The sequence below is a fragment of the Hesperophylax consimilis genome, chromosome 5 (assembly GCF_061612785.1).
Source record: "Hesperophylax consimilis isolate HC1 chromosome 5, BYU_Hcon_1.0, whole genome shotgun sequence".
In the NCBI taxonomy this organism is placed as follows: domain Eukaryota; kingdom Metazoa; phylum Arthropoda; class Insecta; order Trichoptera; family Limnephilidae; genus Hesperophylax; species Hesperophylax consimilis.
In genome coordinates this window covers 27,636,690-27,663,580 of record NC_142840.1, presented here as the reverse complement: position 1 = coordinate 27,663,580, position 26,891 = coordinate 27,636,690, and the positions used below count along the sequence as shown (strand labels likewise).

The window sequence follows — 26,891 nt, the reverse complement described above, 5'->3', positions numbered from 1 at the left end:
AGCTTTAAGTGAAAACGAAAGTGGAGACAGAAACATTACAAAAAAGGACAGGTAAACACGTCTTTCGGCTGATATTTTTGGCGTGTTAAATAGTATCCATTAAAACTTGGTAGGTCTTGGCTCCTAGAGATTATAATAATATAAAATGCCTTGATTGAAGTTCCTTTATGGAGTTAATCTAAAAAAATGGGAATATCACAGATGCATTGGCGGAAACTTCGGTGTCCGTGGCTCTCCCAGGGCAGGGCCGTAAGAAGTAGAGAAGTCTAGATCATCAGGTCAATTGGAGTGAAGCCCGGTCTTCAGACTCAAGAAGTAACGCACCTTTAGATATGAGAAGTTTTGCTGTACCAGCCCTGCCAAATTAGTTTTTTTAATATTCATCATCATCGTCATCGGAACTACAACCCTTGGAGTGTTCTGGCCGCCTATAGGCAACGTCTTAATCCCTGAACATCTCCTGCTGTATCGCTTTAGATCCCTGTGCTCAAGGTTACGATTCTGTTTCTATTCGCCTTCACACCGTCCAACCACATACAGCTAGATACATTTGGCTAATATACCAAAATTTCGGTAGGAATAGAATCACTACCTTTGTCATCATTGAGTGAAAAACTCGGAACTTGTGAACTAAAAACACCAATGGGTTCATAAAATTGGTTATTTTAAAAAAAAAATTCAACAGTGGTTTATTTATTGTAGGTATTAAAAATTACATAGGTAAATAGCATAGTTTTTTTACTTATAATCGACAAAGAAAACAAAAAATCGAATCTGCTATTTTAAAGCTTGTTTATAGCTATCCTTCGATAAACTAATTAATAATTTCAAAAAAAAAATGGCGCTGGTTCTAACCTTAAACTCTTCCGCAATGTTAAGTTTTTAATGATGCAATCTAGGCAGAGTTATTCAATCAGAATATATAATACTTCTCTACCCGTACCGTGGCTCAGACTAATAGATCCGTTTAATTTACACACAAACAACCTTTCCCGACTGAATAAAGCTGCTTTCGAGGGTCAACCCCGGGAAGCCGCCCCTAACCGTAAAAAACAATCAACGAGAAAAAAGTATAAATAAATATGTTTAAGGTTTAACTGATTTATAATTAGAAATTACTCATAATCGTGTTATTTTGTCACCTACTTTTTACAAAACTTTATGAAATGTCAAATTAAAAATATGTCGTAAACAATTAAACTGGTAACTATGACCAGTTTAGGTTAAGTTAACACATTAGGCATACAGTGTAGGTTTTTCAGAATTTGTAACACACTTGAAAAAGATCACTCTTTCCATAAATATTCGGGAATAGATGTGCTGCACACAAATGAGATAGGTCTACGTCTGAATAACCAAGAAGCTCTTGAAATTAATAAATCCTCAAAAATAAAATAATAAAACCAATTTATTAAATAAACAATTAGATTTAGCAAATAGTTTTAAATTTTCAAAAATGTTCCCCCTTTCCTACACCCACTTTTAACCCCTCTTTTTTAACCACCTCCCCCCCACCAAAGTTGATGTTCTCTAGCCCTCTTCTATGTTACCTGTACACTGTAACTCTATAATTATTTATTTATTAGATACTAAAAAATACAATTACAGAACAATGAATGTTTGACTGTCCAAATCCAAAGGTTTCCCATTTCAGGATAATCAAATTGGTAGGTTTAATTCATATGTAGTAGGTAATGTAAAACAAATACATAACAATAAATTCATATAATTGAAGAAATTACTTTTTACATAACATTAAATTCATAATTAATTTAGTAGGTTTTATAAAACCCATATGAAGGCTCAGATCGAATTAAAACCGGTTGCTTTATTCATTTTTTTTTTTTTTTTTGGTACAATATTTTTTTACATTTCATAGTTATCCAGTAATGTTGGCCGCTGGCTTACCCGTGATGAGGTAACACTATGTAAAACGTAACAATATGTAAAACACTATACTTAAATAAAGTGGTATTCAAACATATTGATTTTATTCTAATTATAATTAAAGTGATATTTCAAAGTTCTACTGGTCATTATGAAAATCGCGCTGCAATCTTAAAGTTTCGTTGACTTAGAAAACTGCCAAAGCTCAACTTTCGATTATATATATATTTTTTTTTGCATAGGTACTAAATTTAAATGTGATATTACAGTGCTTAAATTTCGTATTTTCTTGTCAAAACAAATTATTTACAGTCTCGAACATTGAACCGCCCGCAAGTACTTAAATAATAACATAAAGCTAAAAGTTTTTCGAAGAATTTTTAATTTTCAATCGAAAATTCAACCTAAATATACATTTTAAAAATAATATTTAATTTACATTGCTCATTCATTTAACCGATTTCAATTCAAAACATCAAAGGCTCGTGGCCACGATATTTCCATTCCAACTGTAGCCTAACAAATTAATGATTTGAATATGTAGGTACTATTTTCTACCCCGTTGCCTTAGAGTAGCGCCTCCGTCTGTTTGTGAGGTCTGGGTATCGATTTCCCGGGCGGGCGGGACCTTGTCGCTTAAGGGCCAGGCGTTTTTAGTCCTTTCCCTTGAAAACCTTGGAGTAGCTCGCAGCATCCATTGGCCGTACACACAATGAAGCTGTGGTCCAATGGGTCATTTAATTTAATAAATATTCATAGTTAACTTGGAAAAAAGTATGTTTTCTTGTTTAATATTAAAAACATGACACAATAAAGTGAACTGAATACTTAAAAGAATCCCGACTACCATGCCAAGAGTCGGATTGAACATAAAGCATCTAATGGACGATGTATGAATGTTGTTCCGTTGCAGAGCAAAAAGTTCATTGGACTCAAAGATCTGCCGAGTCGTAAAGCGATTTGTGCAAATATTTTTTTGCATATTATACAATTTGAATATACAATAAATGTTTGCTTGTTATATATTTTGTGTTACCGTTTTTTTAACTCACTTATACTTATGTCCAGTTATATATGATTTTTGTCATCTTGTACTTTTTTTGTTACGATGTAAAACAATTTATATTTTCCAACGTTGGTGATACTTATTGTTTTATAAAATACACCTAACCATAATTATTTTTTTGGAGAAGAGGTCTATATTTGAAGTTCCGCCACTGGGCGTATCATTTCTTCAGCGGGGCCTAGGCTTTGTCACCCAGGGTCGAGTGACTTTATTATGAATTATCTCCTCGGTCCCCGAAGCTGCGAAAGACACAGCGGGGTTATCATTTTCCCAATTCTATAACATTTTCTCCGGTAATTCCCCCTCTTCTTTCGGGTTCCAGCCGCCAATACCACTCCACGCAAGAAACAAATTTTGATCAGGATATCGCGTTTCAAAAACAAGCCCTCTCGAATATCAGTCCGTCTTTGAGCGGAGGCTTAAAATAATTCCTTTCTCGGAAACTGATACATAGATCAAACGTTTACATACTTGTAAAATTTATTTATTCTGCCTGACTTGGCATTCAGCATTATTCACTGAACGGGCTATTAAATACTAATTCACATACAGCAGATCTCTACTTCACTTTATAAATTATACATACGTACATAAATAAAAATATTTTTAGAAACACTAAAAGCATCTTGTTTGACTCACGAAATGAGATAATAATGTGCTGGTCTTGACAAGAATATTGCGCTGCATGTATATAACATGGTATCTTATATTTATTTTTTTTATCTCATTTGATGCTATGAAAGGTGGTGTTTTACGCGCTATATTTTTTTACTTTCTTTTTTTTTATATGAAAACCCGCACACTTGACACACTTAGGCGATGTAAAGGTTAACCAAAATATAACTTTTTACTCTCACCTATTATTACTGTACATGAGGTAAAAATACTTTCGTAGAATATTTTACGATTGTTTCGAAAATTAAGCCATCACACTAAAGGTGGCCCATTACGTAATAACAAAGTTTTTAACACCTTCTTCCAGCGACGAGGCCGGCTTTCAAAACTTATTAATAACGAATGCTTCACATTGTTGAGAAATTTTAACGAAAATTTGAACCAGGATCAACACTCAACCCATCCTGTACCACCCCCTATGTTCACTGATTTATAATGGATATCCGTGATTAGTCTTCCTCCCCTCTGCAACTTGTTTGTCAGACGCTTCATGGACGCGGATGAACCTAATTGGTAAACGTTTATCAGTGGATCCTGGTTGCGAATTATTTTTCGCAAACTTCTATGTAGATCCTTAACTACTTGTTTCTTGTTTTATACGCTTTAGCACTTACTGTATTGCACGGAGTTAATACGTGTTCACATATTAATTAGTATAAGTACAAGATAAATATAATTGTTTGTTCTCTTTGATTAACCCTTTGTAACTATTGTAGCAAGGTTTGTTGTCCGGAACTCCACAATTAATTTGTTGTTGATTTTGTCGACTTTCACTTGATGTGCCATATAGAAGTTATTTATTCTGTAGACGTGTGTTTGTGGTTCTATGTTAACGTTCTTAAGTAAAGCTCTAAAGCCTGGTCGCAAGTTAAATTATCGCGTTTTAATTGCGTTCAACTATTTTGTTGTTTTTGGATCTACATTCGTTTATTTGTTAGTACTATCTTATAATTTGTTTGTTTGCCTTCCGTTCTGTTGTTTTTTGGGGCTTCGATCCCTCATAATTGAGGGTTTAAAATTTTGAACTTATTTGCTTAAGAATATAGCCATGTCACGCCATGTAGTAGAATAAATATAACACTTATTCATGAAATACGAATGAAATCCATTAGGTATACAGTTTTATCATTCCGTATTTTTTTTACCTACATTATTAATTACCCATAACGAGCCCGACATTATTTGAATTGTTCGATGCTATCGAAAATGATATTGAAACGGAGAGAGAATTGTTAATAGAGGTTTCCAATTAAGCACTGCTAATCGAAATATTACTTCTAACAGCCCTCAAATTTTGTTGACTATAGGTACCTACTCATAAATTAGATACCTAAACTATGAAAATATAGAGAGTTTTGCGATTAAAAAAAGCTTTTCGTTTGTATTCAACATATCCCAATGCTCCAAGGGCACAAACACATGTAAAACACCAAAACAGTTTTAATGTTGCCGTCACATTTTGAATTCTGAAAACTGTGTTCAAATTTCAATTTTAGTGTCAAGAATATAAATATTCTCTTGAATGTGCTCGGAAAGTTCTTAGTGCGGTTCAGACAGCTTCTCCTTATCAAATATGTAGATTATTCATGAGACCATAATATAACCCCTTCGGTACCTAATCAATATTCAAGCTCCGCGTCATGAAGTGTACTCTGGATAACTTTGTCCAAACAGTTGGACGGACCAGACGGACAGTTCCGGCCATTCGAATTTCAATCAGCTTCAAAACACTCGGTGCTCGGTACTCGCACCAATGGTATTGGAGTTGTCAGGAAGTGTCTCCAAATAGAAGTAGCAAGTTTCCTGACCACGTTGTTGCACCTGACTACGGGGAACTGAATACAGATGTCGCCATTTGATTACCATTCGAATTGAAGTTTGCTTCCCCCCCCCCCCCGGGTGAGTCGGATCTGCGATGCAAATTTAATCTACTGGAATATGATGAGTCCCCTGATTGTTGACGTTATCAATACTGGTACAGACAAAAGCAATCATCACTACTCTAAATTGATCTTGACTGCATTTAAATTTACGGTGGCGCTTGCTGTTCTGCTAGGACTTATGCATAACTTGGTATATTGTGCTGATTAACAAATTCCATTAATGTGAATACTCATTTTACTTTAAAAATTCAACATGATTTATCAATAATAATACTATGGTGTTTTGACCAAGGTAACTTGGTAACTATTTCTTTGTAGGGATTTAAATAGCAACTTTTCTAAGTCGGAGAAAAAAATTCCCTTAACCGTGTCACACTCCGCTATAAACGTAGGTAGAGCTTTCATCGCAAGACCAGCGACGTTTTACGAGTCCGGTGAATGGCAACGGCTAGAAGTAAATCTATCTCATCCACACAACTCAGTTTTATAGCGGAGTTACATCAGTTTGACGTTTTGTTGTAAAATAGCACTTCAGACTTGGGAAATAAAAAGGTGTTCGCATTTGTTATCTCTTCTCTTTCCGGCAGTCGACATAAACCCCATACTTGTTTCTTTGTGGGTTGTTGTGCCACTGGGAATGTTTTAATCTTGATCCGAGTCTCTGGTATACTTAAACAAAAGTAAGCACGAGATGCTACTAAAGCAATATCTCCTAGGCGAGATAGGAGTGTCCTTCTACCTCGGTGGCTTTTGTTGACTTCCCGTTGAGCTTAATCATAAAGCACGGATGTATAAAGTTTTGTCGACTACAGTTTCTAGTTCGGCAGACGACCACACAAAAACGGCAAAAACTTGGCCGACCGAGTCTGGAAAGTTCCTACTGCAATTCTGCGATGGCGGGCAACGTCTTTGTCAGGTGCATCTACAGCTACAGCGTCTGCTCTTTTGTGAATTTATCCCCAACATTCCGGTTCTCACATTCAGTTGATATTTGTTGTAACTTATGTGTATAAAAATAAATCCTTTTGTGAAAACTTGACTTCTCTCGTTCTCCTTGGTACCTTCTTCGCTCGCATATCTGGAGAAAGTTGGTTTATCGCCTTCTAAATAAACACGGTAGGTAGGACCAAAAAATCTACTTTTCATCGTGCTCAAACATAAATTCAATTTCAAAAATAAAAACTTCTAAAAAATAAACAGTTACGATACTAATCATATAATTTTTACTTTATAAGTTACCATTCTCAATAAACCTATCGCAACATAATCTATACCATCAATACCTCCGCACCCTTTCAATTCTATGTTATGACTTGATAAAATTGATTATTATTTTGCCTCTAAGCAATATTTCGCAACCTCTAAAACAGACATTTCCTCCAGAATGTACAGTTAATCCTTCCTTTACAAATTCGCCCATAAACCGGCTGGGACGGAAACGAATAACCTTAACTTGCGTTTCTTAGTGTCCGGGCTATTCAGGCTGGGGCGGGGTGGCTCCACGAGGTGGAACTTTCCCTAAATGAAGACGTATCCACAACAATCCTTGGAATATCCTTATGGTTCTTTTTCATTCCATTATTAGGACATGTTTTTGCTGTGACTTTCCTAAGCCCGGATGTTTTCTTCTTTGTCTTACTTGGTCGCCCAACTTTTCTAATAGATCCGGAAACTTTTATTTTATATTACGGTATTGAGAATTATTTAGGTCATTAAACGACAATATAGGTAGGTACGCAATTTGTATTTTTCTTATTCTTCTTGGAATATAATATAATATCTGCTTTCAGAATTCTGGTATACAGCCAAATAACCTTTTTTTATTTTACTGGTTGTGAATTGTCTCATGTCTAATCAATATTCTAAGAACTCATTCGCATTCAATTTCTTATATAATTCATAATCCCCGTGACGAATACGAGTATGTTTGTTCTGGGAAAGCAAATTAAAGTGTAGTCCCTTAGTTACCTACTTACTAGCGTACCTACACAATACCTCATTTTCATTATTTTCCATGGGCGTGTTTTCTGAAGTGGTTTAATGGCGTTTATATGGGAATATACCAACTACACCACTCGTCCAAACACTTGTACCCCATAGAAAAAGGGGGTAGTTTTAAAATATACAAATGTCACGGAATATTAACTGCCGACACTGCCTGCGCCGGCAGTATTACCTCAGTTGACCGCCTAGTACAATTTGTCACGCGATCCCTCCCCTGCCGTCGTCAACCTTTTCTTGATCATCTCGCCCTAGTAGCCGAGTAGCCGAGTCGCCGAGTCGCCGAGTCGCTGAGTAGCCGAATAGGCGAATATCTAGCCGCGGTGGAAACCGCCCAACTTGATGTATGACAGCCGGCCATGGAATTGTTTAATAATACCTACCTAAGTGCTTCTGGCATGCGATAGTTTAAATTTGTCTCGAACGCTGGTGTGTGTGAACTGTGAACGAGTTGTGGGAATTGAGTACGAAATTGGCAGATATTTATTAGCTCTGTTTTTTTATCGAGCAGCTCCGGAAAGCATTAGCCCCAAAATGATCATTACCTAAAGACGTAAGACCGTATTGGGTTTCAGAACATGTCCTTCTCTATTTTTAGCCTTTATTGAACTTTTAAAGCCACTCCCGTTTACTTACATAGCCTGTGAAAATATGAAAGGTAAACTCGAAGAACTCTAATAATTTTATCTCAGTAGATATTAGATCGACGGAATCCCACAGTAAAGGTTGTTGGTGGGGGGGGGGGGGGGGGTTGAGCTACTATTTGACCGCCTTTAGGTTTAGTCTCTACAGAAAATCTTTACTTTCTTATCTCGCAATAAAAACTACGTTAAATGTGTCAACCTTTATTTAAGGCTGTTATCATCGTTTCAAATAAACTCATTACTTTAACAGTGAAAATCCAGCCAGAATTAAGTATTCAAATACTGTACACTGCCGAGAGCTCATTTTTTGAATACTTAAACCCCTAATATACTAAGTGCGATTTTATTTTTGTTTTTACAAAGCGGTCGCATTAATCTAAGGCAGTGTCCTTCTCAAGGAAAGTGTAAAGTTTAGTATCTTTTCCACAGTGCAATTGCTACATTAGTATATAGGTTGTTCTTGTGAAATTCGGTCATCCCCTTTTACTTGTTTACTCGATTTTGTAAGCAGCTTTTACAAAAAAGCTTTGTAGATTATGCTTGAAATAACAAACGGTGTCGCATTTCTTTATTTTTCTTTCTCAGTCAACACGTGAAGGTGTTCTTCGGCGATCGATTCAACGTAACACGTAACGCTTTCTTAACGTTTTTAACAGTTTTTTCAGAAGCTTTGTGTGAGTGGCAGAAATTAACATAATTAACTTTGTTCGAGACTTTCTATTGAAAATGCGTGACCAAAGTAATGATTATTGCTGTTACGGTCTCGCAAATTGGAAAGCAAAACCTACAACATAAAAAATTGCCTTTTTCTTTTATTTTTTCGAACCCGTGAGTTTGATATTTCAGGTCCACTGAGCTGTGAAGAGCACTCCTTTTTTTATTAAACGTCGTTCCAGTCGTAAAAGAAACCAGTCCTTTTCCGCCCCCGGAAAGCGGTGTAGCGTAATAGTAATGCCAAATAGATTATTTGCATAGGCAAGGTTTTATTCTACCAAACTGCCTTTACTTATTGGTAGGCTGTACGTGGTGGGAAAGGGGGGTGCTGACCAACGGGCAGATGGTCACTGAAGTACAATATATATCTGACCCTCATTTTTTGGAATTTATTTCGTTTAGCCTTTTAACGGATGTTTTTTTAAACCAATCTATGTATTTTAAATATGGCTCTTTATTACACAGTATTATTCTGTTCATAAGTTTGCAAATTATTAAATGAATGATTATTCCAAAAGTGCCATTTCACCCGAATATGAACCCGCACCCCCCAAGTTTTGGAACCAAATATACAAACCAGTCACGGGATCTCGGATGTATCCCTAATTTATACAAATTTTTGAAATGGTCTCAGATTTACGATCAAATTAAATTAACCGGATTACGTTTTTCAAAAAGTTTCTTTGAGTTCTTTGAATCATTTTAAGTTCGATTCCAAACTCTAAATTTTAATTGACCAATTTGTAATTTCGATCCCGCTCTAATTAAATATACGTATATCTTAATTTATTCACGGAGCATCCGGGTTTTAACTGATTAACATTTAAATGCCTTTTTGATGTACATTATTCGCTAGTTGGTATTACTTAGTTCTTTCCTGATAAACTTGATACTTTATAGAACCTATTTTTCAATCGACGTTTAAATATTATATCTTTCCGTATATTATATTAGTTAATTAAATAATTTTTGTAATTTAATTAATTTTCACGAACGTTTATTGCTGATTTTTTTTCATTCCTGTTTTTAAATATCTCTTTTTATTGTTTGCCTTAATTTGTTATGTACGTCACACGGTTACACATTGTTTTACTACGTTAATTTTCACCTTTCAATGCGCATGGCAAGCTTATTTACCGTAGAGTAAAATGTAACCCACATACAATCCGTGTAAACGTGCAATGCAAAATGAAATGTGAGGACTTTGACAATATTGTTATACACTTGAACGATCCGCGAGAAATCACGGGATATTATAATTGTAGGATTTGTGAAGCTGAAAGTATTCGAGTAAATATATGAAAAAAAATATTTGCCTCATAATCATTGCTTTTCAAACACATACATTGAAATTATAATATGTTAAAAATTATTAAAAAAATACGCGTTTCGAGTACATAGTTGTTTATAAATTAATTAAACTAAAATAATGTTTCAACCTACTTTATCGCTTGTCTGCATTGTTCGCACTATCATTTCTCATTTTAAAAATGATGACACAATTCAAAGCAAAAGTTCTTGGTTTCGTTGAACTGGACTTACAGACACAAGAGACACACAACAAAATTTAATTTAATACCGGTTTTGACTTAAAATAAAACATTCACAAACACTACGTGAACATCAATATAAATCAACTGTACTATAATAATACAGTTATTAAAGGATTACATAATATTGACGTTGCTGTAAACCACTTAGATGTATGTATGTATGCAAGTCTGGTTGCAAAACATAGGCACAAAGTTATAGACCGGTAGCAGTCAACATTAATGTTCGAAAAATTAACTGCCTCGTAATAGCTATCGTGGTACATCACCAAGTAGGTATCATATCTTCACTGTCCATATACTACTTGTAGGTAGGTAGTAACTTATCTTAGTTTTCATAAACCCCTTGGAACATAGTGTACGCACATGGAGTTATATACGACTAAGCTGTGTTGAAAGGTTTAAAGCTGCTTTGTATGTCATAATGCGATAAATCAGTAAATACATTAAAAGCCTAAACTTAACTTTGCCCGGGAATCAAACGACCCCTGATTTGTATCCAAAAATCATTCTGTACCCAAAGATTAAATAAACAAATCGCTTGGATCAGAAAAACAATCCCCAGCCTGAATCGACTGCTAAGCTCCGATCAAATTAACTTAGTTGAAACTACACGGGGCAAACCGGCCGCAGGGCAAGTTCGGCCACCCTACGGTACTTTGACCGACCGGCTAATAGAGAATTCACCGGTAACAAAACCCAATTAAATGTTTGCGGTACGCCCATGGGCGAAATAATTTGCGGAAAGGCTTTTTAATTGTCGGCGCCATTACGTGTCCGCAGGAACAAAGGCCAAAATAAAATGTTACCAATGCTCGTTATGTGGACCGGGAGCCATCTGTTGTAATTGAATATATTTCCGGTTTTCGGGAATTATTTCCGGGAAGTGATAAAATTGGGATTCTCCTGTTTCCAATCACATCAAGTTTCTCGCGTTCTGGCGATCGGCGCGGTGTAATCGATATTGCCATCTCGATTAATGTTCGAAGTGTTAACAATTCGTTTGAGTGAATTATCGAAATATTTCTTATCGATGTGAAAGAGCTTTGCAACTCCAGAATTTTTAAAGCCATTTTTTTCAACCTTAAGTCTTGTAAAATCATATCTTTAACTTCGTTAAAACTTCGACTTGGAGCTTCGACTGTTATTTTTCTGGTGAAAAATTGAAGAGATCTGAACCCGCGCAAAACTGAGCGCATTTTTAAGACTTTCATTTGCCAATGGTCAAAACATATTCAAGCTTATTCTCATAAAATTCTCAATATATTTTGGCTTTTGACGTCATTATTGACTCATATTGAAGCATGGTGGTAATTTAACATTTGAAAAGGATTAATTTCCATTCGAATATATGTATTTCATCAAAGTTACAGGTTTTAAGTCCTTACTTTTGTTTGTTTCAGGAACAAAGCCACAAGTCTTATCGCCCCCTGACCGTAGTGACGTTCCGATGGAATTACATGCTCCACGGACTACAGCCTGCGGGCTACCATCTTCTGAACCTGCTGCTTCACGCCACAGTATGCCTTATGTACTACAGGTAAATACTACTTATTTTTATAACCGTTTAACCGTGTAAACATCTTCTGCTTTTATATTTTTTTATATTAACCCCACACAGGAGGTCCTCGTGGAAATTATTTCCCTAAAAGCCTATTTCATCTTTTGGGATGCTGTTTGGAGGGTCTTTTTTAAGGAGATGAAGGAAATTAAGTTCTGGGAAGGTAGAAGGTATGAGGGTTGGGTAGTTATCTCGGGATCAGTGTGTCTCAGGGGTGACGGACATATGAATACATCCCTCCCGCTGCGGCGCATGACGATGGGTCCAAGGACCAGTTGAAGAGGTCAAAAGGTCCCAAACCAGTCTCTACCGATCTGGCATGCCACGAAGCTGGTGAGCAGGCGAATCCTGAATTCTGAATACACCGCACCCGATGAACCCGGGCACCCTTGCTAAATCACCGGCCGTAGCTTGCCACTTGCGGTGACCTATGGCAGAGGTGTTGGCTATCCGATAAATGGTCCCCGGGGCGGCGGTACCCAAACCCGCCTCCCAAATTATAATCACAAATGAAAAATCTCATTTGTTTAGTTTGAATTCGTCTACGACTGGTTTAAACTGGTTTTGAGTATGGTGAGGTACTCTGCGCCGACGGAAAGCCTTCCTCTTACATTTATGTTTTATTTTATTTAACTCGGAAGTAAGTTAAGTACTTAATCTCTCGACATGGCGCTCAAGCGAGGGACAAAAGCCTCAAATGAAGCAAAAGTTCTTATCCAGTAATTCAACCCTCACTTCCGGTAGCAGAAGTGGAAGTGATTATGAAACATTACCCGGCTAGCAGCACTAACAGCTAGGAAGTAGTAGCAACCCTCATGGAGATGGTTTCACCTTTCTTTCACCTAGCAAACCCTTATTTTGGTCTATATTTTCATTCAATCAACGCTTTGTTTTTCCCGGAGACGTGCTGTTGGAGTGTTTATAAAGTTTTCCTCAATGGCTGTTGAGCCATCACTCCCTCACTCTCCGACATCAGCGGAAATTGGCTTAATGGGAGCTAATTTGTTAAGGGGATTTGTTTCGGACGTCTTTGTCGTTTTAATGAAAACAAACTAAAATTAATCGTTTCGCTGATCCTGCGTAATAATTTACGTGTCTTTATCACAGATATTTTGTTGCCTTTTCGCTGTACTTTTTTGGCAAGCTGTCACCGCTGAAACGGCGCACAATTAAATTCAATTTGTTCCGAATATTGCTTCACCGGAAAACTTCAAAATGAATTGTATTCGTCTGAGTCCTCATTAATCTCCTTGCTTGTTTTTTCCCAGCGGCATGGGGATAATAATAATCTCAAGATCACTGTCTCTTTATCAACGTCAATAATAAGATCCGCTCCATTTATTATGTATACCTAATCAGCGATCACTAATCTGGTTATTTGACCGGCGCGCAGCGGTAAGGAATGAATGATAAAATTAATTGCTTAAAGCTCGACCCCTGACGACATTAAATTTGGCATCGTAATCCCCGACCGACATGATTTAGTGCGCAAATATTCCTACATGGGTTGCTAAACCGTTCGCTTTTGATAACGAATGACATGACGCGACCTTTGTCCCGCGTCATCCGTTTCGATCACGCCCGCTGGACGCTCAGCGCTTCGGGACACTCTTACTCGTATCTCCTCACTACCACTCTCCGCTCTCCACTCTATACCCTGTTCACGAGATAAGAATAATTATTTTTTTAACTTTAAATAAACCCTGTTTATTTTGACCCAAATTAAGTCCGACCCTAACTCGTCATTCCAGCACAAATTTTCATTACTTGTAGAACCAATTTATTAAAGTGATATATTGTTTACAATTTTTCTTTTTTAATAACTATATTATTCATCGCTTATCCGCTGTCCTACTAAGCTTTTTCAGGCACTTTTCCGCTTCCGCGAGTTTGTTTTCTTGTTCATCATTCATGAGTTGCGTTTTCTTGGTATTATCCTTTCTAATTAATAAATTATCTTCAAGTTTAATTAATTCATCACTTTCAAATTGGATCGGATGATGTCAGGGATAATCTCACCTCCTCGCCCAGCGGCGCGTATTTCTTCTCGCCCCTTGTCATTAGATAAGATGACGTATTGGGTTTTGAGTTTGAGTTCGGAGCATGCCCGGGTGATCTATGATCCGAGACAAAGCTTATATCAGCTTAATTTCTTAACTTACCGAGTAAGGTCAACTGATGCAAAGAGGTTGTCAAGTTTCCCAACTAATTATGAAGTTGATAACATTATTCGGTACAGGATGCCAACACTGAGCCATGGCTGGGAAGGGATATTTTACGACTATGTCAGACAAACAATGCTAATTTATACAGTTTGTGTATTTTTACCAAAAGCAGTGTTTGAATCCTTATTTGAGTTGATAAATCATTGTTTTTGTTATTTACGTTAAACCTTCTCCCTTATACCCTTAAAAATGACGACGCTAGGTACCTATTCGTACAATGTTTTATCTCCGAGAAGTGTTACAAAGACAAAACATTCGTTTTTTTCGTTTTCTTTGCCCTTTTTAATATGGCCGCTCTCGCGTGACCAAAATACGGGGAAACTGGAAAAGAAAGTAATCTAGCAGGAAGTCCCAACTTTAGGGTGAAGGGTTGATCCCGAATATAGTTCATGGGAATTCGGTCTCCCTTCTCACTCCCTAATCCCGACTTCGCAACTACCCTACTCAACAGCTCGACACGTAATAACAGGTTTTTTTCATACGAATGTAAAAAATCCTAATGTCCAAATAAACACTTCGTCCCTTTTTACCCAATGTCTGGTTACTTTTCCAAAAAAATAATTCTAGAACATGGCTTAGGGGCGGATTTCCCGCCTGAGGGCTGGACCCGAAGATCAAAGATCTGCTTAGTTTTGCTTTTGCTTCGACTGAAACTGAATTCTATCATTACACCGATGTGATAAAATTGAATGATATTTGGAATAAAGTTAGGCCTTCGGATATCCTTCCTACTTTCTAGCATATTATCTTTATTTAGGAACAATTCCTTTGACACGTGCTTTTTATGTATTACGCTGTCACCATTATTTGAAGTATTGCAATATTATTATCATCTCTTTGAATGTAAGCAGCAGACATATAATACAATAAGAACACCTTTTACAATTTTTTACAAAATTTATTCCTTTGCAATATCTAGGTATTCTTGAGTATTTATCGAGTACAATTAGGCGAGGTTGTTTATAGTAGTTCCTACCTTACTTTTTCCTCTAAGAGGACCCTTTTAATTTTCCCGAATGGCAAGCTGCCTGTTTTTAATGCCCGACTTTGCGATACAAAAAATAATTATTTCAAAGCTTGGCGCACATAAAGAACGCTGTTTTATGCCGAGAACCAATTTTGAATATTCTCTCCTCCAGTCTATTTAACGTAAACCTTTTAGATATAGCCTTCGATTTTCTTCAAGCACTGCTGCTAAAGGTATTTTATAAAGCCACTTTATTTTTATCCGCAGAATTCACAAAGATAACCTTAAAAGCCTACCACCGACAACACACTTTTATATTCACAAAGCTCGAATTTGTAAAGCAAGTAATGTACTTGGACGAAGTAAATGACATAGGCCAAGGGCGTCCCGTTTAATAATCAGCTCATCCCTTCCAGGTGTTAGTATTTAAGATCGTGGGGCGATCTTAGCGTTTTGAAATTAATAAAGTTTATTAACTAATATATTCTAAGGCTTTATTTTTTTTGATTTATTGCCAAACCAAAGAGCTTTGGGTTCCGTTTTGCTGATATTTCAATCGTTAAGTAGAAGTGGTTAAGACCATTTTCTCATTAGTTTCGCTTATCTCAGGCGTGAATGAGATAATAATTTACTACATTTCGTTTTCTAAAGCTTGTAATAATACCCGCCATAGTTAGTAGAATAATTTGCTCTCTTCACCCCTCTTATTATTTTCTTCCTAGAAGTAACCTTTCCTACGACTTAAAAAACATGTATTTTGTAAGTTTGTTATAGTAAAGCGCACTAGACGTGAAATAACACTAGACTGCGCTATATAAATGCTGTGTTATTATTATTTTTTTTATTTTTATTTATCGATATTATTTTTTTACATAAATTTTTCAACATCTGTCTCACTATGGTACACCTGTTTCGAGACAGACGTATTCAGGTACTTAAAGAATACTTACGAAGGGGCTATTATAAAATTATTGAATCTATTATTTTATTTTGTTTGTGAATTATTTACGTGTAATTTGGTTTACATATGTTTGTGATAGTGGGACGCCCAATACTTGTTATTTCTTTTTTAAACTTCCGATTTTATGTCCGGGTTAAATCTTCCCCATTGGAAAAACTAAACCCTTCCACACACTTTTCCACAAATGTCTTTGTCAATCAACATTATGCAAGTGCATTATATAAGCAAAATAAATACAAAACAATACAAGAACAACACGTCAACTCACCAGAGATCAAATGGCAAAATAATTCTCCGACTCCAGATATTTTCATATCAGAGGGTTCGGCTCGGTAGAACTCCTAACAGGGCCTATAAATCATACTGATCCCTCAACATAAATATTTAAAAAAAATCTTTTGTTATCCTACATGTATTCAAAATGATTTAACGTTAAAATTTAATGGAAACAGACCGATCGAACGGTTAATACGCCTCAGTACGCTCATAATGGAATGCATTGTAAGTAGAGTGTGCTTTCAGTCAGTGGCGGCTCGTGACTTTTGGCTGTACCAGAGTGCTGATATTACAGAAATGGCATTACTGATGTTGTAGCTGAAAACGATTTTTTATTTTTTTCGAAAATTGAGGGCAAAGCAGAATTTCCTGAAATTCTTATTACTATAAAAAAAATAAAAAATCGTTTTCAGCTACAACTACATCAATAATGCCATTTTTGTTATACTAGCACTATAGAACACCCAAAAGTCACGAGCCGCCACTGCTTTCAGCCACACTTATATTAACGCTTTTTGAAATATATTCATTTTTGATTTTTTTTATGATTATAAGTACATAATTAGATACCTACCTACACACATTACAAACGATTTTAAAAATTTCGTCAATTTCAATCATTAAAAAAACTATCCACGCTTTTAAAAAGGTTGGTTACAGAATTTTTATTTTCTTTCACACACTTTTTTTAAATTCTACAACTTGATTTTTTTTATTTACGACGCTTTAGTTGCTGCAACCTACAAATTGATTACAATAGGTACGTAAAAATTAAAATAAAACGCACACCCCTTGCGTATAAACGCGATTGAAATATTACTCGGCGCGTAAGGTCAGAATAGTGAAAAACATGACATATTACCATGGTGTTTGTTTGATTAAAACGGTCCAGGTTCAAGGCCGGCTTTATTACACCAATGTTGAACCGGCGTGTAAGTATTTCATTAGTAAAAGCCATAAAGCGTGTTGGGGATTACATGAGCAAGGAAAGAATGCTATGTTTTGTTTGTCGCGTAACTCGAAAGCGCTAATTTCGAAGTTACCTAGTTGTAGTAATTATCCTTCGATTTCATATCGTATTTGTTCGTTTGTTTGCATTAGTTACGTCGTGGGAATTTTTTAAGGAGAGAAAAGAGTTTATTTATTATTTGCTACTTGCTTCGATTTCTTGGACCGTGTTCCAGCAAACATTTTTCTTATTTTTTGTATAAGATAGATACTAAACATGTTTAATAATATTATAACATAACGTGCCGTTTATAATAATTAATGATACATCAATAACGATTAAAATTAAAATTTAATAGGCATGTTATAAAAATGCCTATTAAATTTTAATGATGCCGGAATAGTGATTAAAATTATAATTAAACTTGCATAATTATATAAATTCCAGTTATTTTAACTAATTCAATTACCAAACTACGGACGGGTTGTTTAATAGAATTTGAACAGTTCATCAAATTTCAATGATGATTTTCAAGTTCTATGAAGGTTATATTCAAGTTCTCTTATGATCATTATTGGCCAGTTGTTTCACAAAACTGAAATAATAACAGAACTTGAATAGAACCTACAAAGAACTTGAAAATCATAATTGAAATTTGATGAATTGTTCAAATTCTGTGAAACAACCCGTCCTAACTAAATTCGGTATTTGAGTAGAATTTAAAAAATATGTATGTGAATACACATAATAAAAAGTCAGAAATAAAAAGAAATTTATTAATTTTACGTGATAGTTATTATAATAAAAGGTTTTTCTTAAATCTTGCTTTGAATATCTTTCGTGTACAATATGTATTTAGTTGGGGTTGTTATATTTAAATGAAGGGACCAAGGAATGACTATGAAGTATGAATCTCTATATGAAGGCAGTACGAGTGCCCCCTTGCAGAAGATCCTTTGTCGCGCTTGTCGAGGTTGGGAAGCTCTCTATAGTAATTCACTACATTGTTTTTATTTTTTTTCTAAATTTATTAATCTTGTTTATTACATTGTAATATAGCCTTTATACGACTGCCATCATATGTATGTAAATTTAAATGAAATTAAAATATAAAAAAGTAATAATTGACGGACCGAGAGGAGTTGGCATTCTTTAAATATTGCTTCAGTGGAATGTCCGTAAATTGTTTTAATTATAACTTTTTTCCGAGAAACAATATGCTAAGGAGGGGTAGACGTTAAGCTGGGTCAGAAATCCCGGGAAAATTGTAGGACGGAAAAAGCACAAAAGCTGGCAAGTCATTAGACAACCTAGCTGTTATACCCAAGAACAAGTTGTATAGTTTTTCACGTACAGAAAAAACAACATACATGCACAGTTATACATAGCAAGTCGGTTTTCAGATTTACAGATTCTCCAGTGAGTTTATGTTGAAATTACAAGTTGGAATACTAGTGTTCAAAATTAACTTATTATCGGATTGCTTTCTGTCGTCTGCCTTTTTAGTTTTTTTTTTTACCGTCTTGTTTATTTACTCAATTTTTTTTTTCTTAGTTATAATTTGTTGCAAAACTAAGTCAGACTACCTAATTACTGCACGAAATCAAGTAATCCATTCCCACAGGTCTCTGCTCTTCGATTGATCTCGATATAACTTTCATCCGACAAATTCAATATCTCGTTGTTTAGTCAGTGAGTCCGCTCGCTTATATTGCGAGAAAACACATGAAACTTTGACTAACAACGTCTGGCTCCGGTTTAACTAAGTACAAGCTAAGCAATTACTATTATTATGTAATGCCACTGTCCGCGCTCGCATCGCATTTGATGCCCGTCGTCCACTATTGATACTGCCTGGTGTAAATAGTTACGTCATTCGAAGTTCGATGGATGATAATCGACGATTCGTCGAGTTCCCGGAAACCGCGCCGGCAGTTTGCATCCAGACAGAACTGGACCTTATTGGTTTAGTAAATTTTTACTAAAGAATTACCCCATAGCTTTACCAAAAGAAAAAAAAACCGTCCCCTTTCCTACCAGCCGAGACCCCACTTATTATATGGTGATAAAATTCAAATATGTGCTCACAAAACGTGTTCATAATATACGCATAGATTCCCTTTTTGTATTTTAAAAGTATCTAATCAAAATCAAGCCTTAAAAAACAAAGTAATTATTTCTTACGATACATCTGTTTCTATTAATAGATGCATTTAAAAATATATGATTTTAATTTTATTTCAGTTTGACTGAGGATTTAATCTTCCTCCCCAGGGACAACAACGCTAACACCCAATCCAAATTTTAATTGGAAAAAACTGACATTTATTTCATAAATATTAACTGCTGTAATTTTTTACGTATTAAATATTAAATATAATATCATCCAATTTCAGTGAAATGCGTGTGTGTGCATGATTGTCAAGTATATATAATTTCATCGTCAACGAGTCTATTTGCCGAGTTTCAGCTCGATCGGATGTCGGAAAGTGGGTTAATTTCTAGATTCAATTCAAACACACAAACGAAATTATATTTAAAAACCAGGACGGCTCCGCAGGGTAGGACACGCAGCAAGAGTGGAAAATATTCCACCGAAAGGCTTCTCCATATTAGGCCTGAAGAACGAAGGAGTGTGTGGAGTTTTCCGGATAGTGTGGAGACAAATAGTCCATCATTGGTCCTGGAAGTAAGTGAAGAAGGAACTGGAAGTACGGTAGGAATTGAGGAGTTTCCTAGAAGCGCCAGGACTCTCCGAGGGTTTTGACATCGGCGATGTTGATAAAGATTGTTTAAAAAGAGCCAGCGAGTATCAACTGAAAATTATCAAAAACGGCATCTTTACGTGTTAAGAAAAAATATTTTTGTTTGTTTTAATTGAAAAAAAAATATCGAAGAGCAAAAAGACATTTTTTCTCCAAATATGCTCAAGAATCTTTGGATAGGTTCCGTGCCATCGTGTATATCCTGATTCAGTTTGACATAATATTTTGACTCGTGTTTCGGGTGTGCTAAATGTGTTCAACATACTCAGAACCCTAATTACTTAATTCCGAAGGCGTCAACGGTCAACTGGTTCAGTACCCCTGATATCCTTTGATAGCAGTAACTTGCCTGGTCTGCAGACTTTGAGCTTATCACGCTGGTTAATACGTGCTTCTCGATCACTACTCAAGCTTACTTGCTGCTATATAATTAATCATAATATCATATTAATATTTATTTGAATAAACTTTAAAATAATTGTAAGCGAAATTTTATGACGTGTAAAATAAACACCATGACAGTAATCTAATATATAATGTAATGCAATAACAATAAATTCAAAAACATCAACTTTTAAAAAATCAAAAATTAATGTAATTGGTTAACCCCTTTGAGATTTTTTATTAATCTCTCGAAAAAAATTTTAATGTTGAAAATTAGATTTGAATTCTGAAAGCTCCCAGATTCCTGTTTGGTGTAATCCTTACTAGTCACAAAATAACGACGCTACACATAGCCCCCTGTTTGGTGCTATGCATACTACTCACAAACTATTGATTATACTACCGGTACATGTTTGGTCCTATTCTTACTACTCACAAACTATCGATGCTGCTCCCGGATACCTGTATTATGATATTCTTACTACCCACAAACTATCGATACTGCTCCCGGGTACATGTTTGGTGATATTCTTACTACTCACAAACTATCGATGCTACTCCCGGATACCTGTATTGTGATATTCTTACTACCCACAAACTATCGATGCTGCTCCCGGGTACATATTTGGTGATATTCTTACTACTCACAAACTATCGATGCTGCTCCCGGGTACATATTTGGTGATATTCTTACTACTCACAAACTATCAATGCTACTCCCGGATACCTGTATTGTGATATTCTTACTGTTCACAAACTATCCATGCTACTCCCGGATACCTGTATTATGATATTCTTACTACCCACAAACTATCGATGCTACTCCCGGATGCCTGTCTGGTGCTATTCTTATTAACAGCTACTAGTTGGTGCTGGTCATGGTAGCCAGCAGAGTGCACGCCCTGGGCGACTTTCGCGTTAATTAACGGCATAATTTTCCACACCTGTTGTCGTCGCCTGTTCCACTGCAATGTGCATTATTTATTGAATATTCCAGTTGAATGCACATTCCATTGTGCTACAATGTCAACACAAGCACCCCTTCGGGCGAATGCAATTTTCAGAAGACTGAATATTTATTAGGTACATACTCGTGCGAGTGGCTACAAAGTCAATAAAATTGCCTTATACCTAAGGGACAGAACATTCTGTTTATTTTCTAGAAAATCATACGAAAATATTGAAAATAATGCAAAAAGCAAAAGTACACATTTTTCAAGTTCTACTACGACGCAACAGGTAATTTATAAAAAAATAGTGGTTAGTTTCCGACTTCGTCCGAGTTTCAAGACTAGTTTTTTTGATTATGACGATAAATGTATCTAAATATTCGAAATATTATGATAAATTGATCTAAATATTATTATAAATTGATCTAAATATTGGAAGTATTGTGATAAATTTGCCCTGCAATTAAAGCAAGAAACCCTTGAAATGCTTAGAATATATAGAATTTTATTTTTATTTTATACAGCCTCCTGAAATACAAAAAAAATATATTAACATATTTTGATATTTTGACTTTATATTTATTTTTCTGCAATAGTTTTAATAGTCGTTTCCTGCACTATTTTCATGTATAATTTCGTAAATATTTTTATATATATGTATGTAAAACCTTAATAGGCGTGAAATAAATAAACATATAAATTACATTTTTATTGCGTGTACAGTGTTATCAATATTAAAACTCCCTAAGAGTCCGTAACCGTAACTGCTCCCAAACGTCTGGAGCCAGTGAGACTGCGGCATCCCCAATCGGGGTATGTTGTGAGGCTGATGGTAGTAGGATGGGCAAGGAGATGGGGAGATGAAGGTGGGGAACCTGTACCTGGCTATACAGATTTGATCACCAAACACGGTTTAAGCCATTTCAATCAACGTTTCAATTCTGAATAGTGGTACACTAGGGCGATACTGAAAGTATCTTCACATATATCTACCTTATATTATTTAAAATTATTAAATTGTAAATGTACAAATTAATCAATTAAAATTGATTTGTTCACGCCGGGATTTGAACCCGGGACATCATAATCGCTAGTCGAGAGCCATACTCCTCGACCACCGATGATGTCAAATCGAACTCGTTTCATCCTATAGTCTATTTCCAGGATATTTGTAGAGTTTCTTTTTCAAAATCTAATATGTGGTCTTTGTTACGATAGTTGGTCGTTTTGCGTAATAAAATGTTTATTATCTTTGTTTACTGACAGTGCTATGTTTTTTTCCCTTATCTTTAATGTCCACAATTCCACTGCGGTATCTGAAAACAATCACATCGCCTCTCCCGTACAAGTGTATTTTTGGGATCAGTTCTGCCTCCGAGCCCCTAATCAATTTGATGGTCTATAAACCATTGGCTTTCCGTTTCATAAATACGTCTTATCATGAACAGGATCGTACGAACCGCGCCCGCTTTACCCACTTTACCAGGCCCCCCAACCTGGGCCCAATAAATCACTTGAAAGGCTAAGCAAGACTGAAGGTATATTCTTTGTTCTTACAAGACAGTCATTTTAGGATTTCATCACCTCTTTGTTCTCGTTGGAAACGGGGAGGAAAGAACTCTTAGAAGATTTGTAAGATTCGTATCATCAGGGATATAAGTCATATTCAATACTAAACCAGGCCTAAAAAATTGAATACCAAATTATCCAACCTGCATAGAAAATAATAAATATTTCTTTCAGTTTTCATTGCCGGTAGGTTTGATAAAATTTCTTACAATAATCGTTGCTATAGATCAGTCTTTCTCAAAGTAGGCGATAAGGCTTCCTTGTGGGCGCTGGAGGCTTTTAGGGGGCAGTAGAAGGCTCAAAAAAAATTGGGGCCGTTAAGGAAATCTAGTGGGGCGACGGCAGACAAATTCTATCAATAAAAATCTTTTTAAATTAAGTAAAACAATAATAATGGAATTATATCTTTTCTATCACTGTCATTGGTTCTTCAAAGTTTGTATAGAAAACTGTATCGGACTAACCACCTTCAGTTTGTGCCGTGTTTGTGCAATCTAATTCTAACAATTTTTTGTTAAACACCGCGATTTTTACAACCGTGCATGAATTGAAGATATGAATCTATCCTATCTTTATAAAAATGTATGTTTAAAAATTATATTAGCAAAAACTACTTTTAAGATATGCAACAGGGTTCCATGATAATTTAACACAGTGAAAATTCAACACACTTTTAAAAAGTGAAATAAAGTCATTTGAAAAGATTTAAAAAAATTTAAACCTAACCTAACCTACCTAACCCAGTTAATAAAGTTTTTTATTTCATCGCTTTCCATGACTTTATATAACTTTTTAAAGATGTGATGAATTATCATTGTGATGATTTATTCGGTCACCACGCAACAGATGGTAATGTAAAAATCTAAGTTAAAAATATGGGGGGCACTAGATTTTTTTAATCTCGTGGGCGGTTGTCAAAATATGTTTGAAAACCAGTTATGTTTCCGTGATTCTAAATTAGTTATCAAGTTTTAGTAAATGCAAGAAAACTGGCAACTGTAAAACAATAATTATGAATTCATGAAACGTTCAAGTTTTCTTTATAAATCCAACAAATATTTTTGTCACTTTTATAGATCTGATTGTGTTCAAAGAAACTTGTAATGAAAAGGTACGCAGCATAATACGGTATATCGCTTTATAGTAGAATTTCGTTCTCATCAAAAGATGCGATGAGACATGGAAAAACTTGATGTAGATACAAAAATTTTACCAATTACGGACTAATAATAAAAGATAATCTTAGCTCGCTTAAAATAAAATAGTCGTTATTTGATTTCGTAACATAAAATCTCACTGATAAAATTTCAACATGTTTATTTATGCGTAAATGATTGTTTTTTACCGCTTTTTTCTTTGAATATGATTTGCGCCACCGAGGTATTTTTTTTTACAAATACAGCGCTATAAATGCATTATTATTATATACTTCCAAAAATATTTACTTAGATTCCCTTAAAATTCGCGCATGATGACCAAGTAGCCAAGTAGTCAGAATCACAAGATGACCGAACTCGTATTACTTCTTGTTTATATGCCGTGTTTCATGCCCATTTCGCGAATTTTCAGTGAATCTAAAGAATGTAATTATGAATCTTAGGACCCTTCAACAACACAATGTATGCATATTATGTTATATTATTCCGTGGTCTCTCTGACTATCTGCGTCTTGTACAGTTTTGCAACCTAACAAAGGATAAATCCCCTGTATCAAGAGATTCCCACACGTAATCCTTCTTTCAATAAGCTCGGGCGGAAAATAATAGATTCAGGTAACACCTGAGGGGACCCTGATATCCTTAAAGCGAGGGTTGAGTCCACCCAGAACCTCAATTTCTCAAATTAACCTGCCTCATAGAAACCATTAATGTTCGTTTCACCTTAGTGATCCCCTCGGTTACCCTGGCTCCCTGGTAGATTGGGAACTTAAACGGTTTCATTATATTTTTTTCAGCATGCAGGAAGGAATCTAGTACTATATTGTGATTCAAGTGTAGTACGGGACCTTTGAACCGCCCTTTCGTACGACATCGAATAAAAATTTTCGTTTATTTTCTTCGACGGCGGCTTTTTTATTGTTACTCAAGAAGTCCCCAATTAGTAAAAAAATATAAATATAAATATAATGACTATATATAATTTACTTGATCCTTTACATGCATTTACTAAAATTCGCTCAAATCTTGCTTTAAAAAATGTTTACTTGTCAGAATGCGAACTTGAACGTTGAAAAAATTATTATGTAGACTGACAAACTCGCTAGTATTTATATATATATATATATATATACGAGTATGTATATGGTTGACATTTTACATCATAAAATATCCCCAAATGTGACTTATTTCCTTAGGTTTTCTCATTACAATGCGGATTTTATACCATTTCTAATGTATGTCGCGTGTTTCTCAGTCGATTTCAAGCACAAATGTTCGAATGTTTTTCGATCATCTTCTAAAGAATTTAATTTGATATACAATAAACCATATCCGAAAATGGATTTGTAAGCAGGATAATTTGCAAAAAGCAGCTTTTATAAACCTGAAACATTATTTTTTTTGTGAAAAAACGTATTAAAAGTTAATCAAGTTGCAGTATTTAATTAAAGCATCTAAAGTACAGGGTTTTCCAATAAGAGGTGTTATTTTGAATAGCCCGCTATTTCGGTAGATGTTATTTTTGAAGCTGTCATTTTTTAACATTTGACAAGTAGAAACTACGCCAATAATAAAAATAGAACGATACACGGTTCAACAACGCATTGAAATTATTAAAATTCACTTGAGTGAATCAAATGCAAATCATCTTGAGTGATGAGGCCCATTTCCACCTCGGTGTCTCCGTCAACAAGCAAAATTGTCGCATCTGGGGCACGGAAAACCCAAGAGTTATTGTTGAAAAGCCTCTCTATCCTCAACGTGTGACTGTTTGGTGCGGTTTATGGTCCGGCGGAGTCATTGAACCTTTCTTTTTCGAAAATGAGGCTGGAGCAATAGTTACGGTGAATGGATCGCTATCGATAGATGATTAATGATTTTTTATGGCCGGAATTGGATGTTATTGATCTGGACCACGTTTACTTTCAACAAGACGGCGCTACGTGCCACACAAGCAACGAAACCATTGATATTTTACGATTGAATATCAAAATAACACCTCTTATTGGAAAATCCTTTATTTATAAGCGATAAAAATTTCACACGTGATTTTGCATTACTTCACAGTGCTTGTTCGCCTTTACAAGTAAATTTTCATAGAACTACAATTTTTTGTAATTACTCGAACTGTTTTCGTACCATTTTTTCTCGAATTCCCGCCTGTACACTGCTGGTGATGTAACCATCTCTCTATTATATTTCCTTCATAATTTTATTTAGACATAAAAAAAGTCTAACCTCCGTCATTATAATTAAAAGTCTCCTTATTTTCCCGTTGAATTAACCCCCAGCATCTTCTCGGGGCGATGGCGTACTGTGGGGTGGGGGGGGGTGCGATTATCTCCGCTTTGCGATGCTTGATGTATCATAATGCTGACGTAGAGATCTCTCTTAGTTTTCTTCACTCATTATTCAGATGCTCTGCAGATGAAACTTCCCGTGAATTTTACCCCGGAAATATTTAAGCACACTTGAGGGCTGAGGAATAATCTGAATACACTTCAAACACTAAGTTGTTTTTAAGTCTTCATTTAAAATTTAAATAAACTAACTACCTACCATCAATGAAATGAACATCCATAAACCTTTAAAACACTTCGTTTAATAATTTAATGAATGTAAAATATATTACTGACCTGGCTACGAATACTTTTATCCTGCAGTCAAAACATTGAACTCAAAACCAAACGGGTGAATAATATTTTTT

General features: G+C 35.4%; 1 protein-coding gene across 2 annotated transcripts in view; it reads left to right on the top strand.

The window, feature by feature from the left end:
* LOC149423727 (protein O-mannosyl-transferase Tmtc3-like) overlaps positions 1-26,891 on the top strand; it is a 347,668-nt gene that overhangs the window by 84,721 nt on the left and 236,056 nt on the right. For both annotated transcript variants that reach the window (XM_089631781.1, XM_089631780.1), the window contains exon 2: positions 11,824-11,960. In XM_089631781.1, the coding sequence (XP_089487907.1) occupies positions 11,824-11,960 (137 nt within the window). The remainder of the gene's footprint in view (positions 1-11,823; positions 11,961-26,891) is intronic.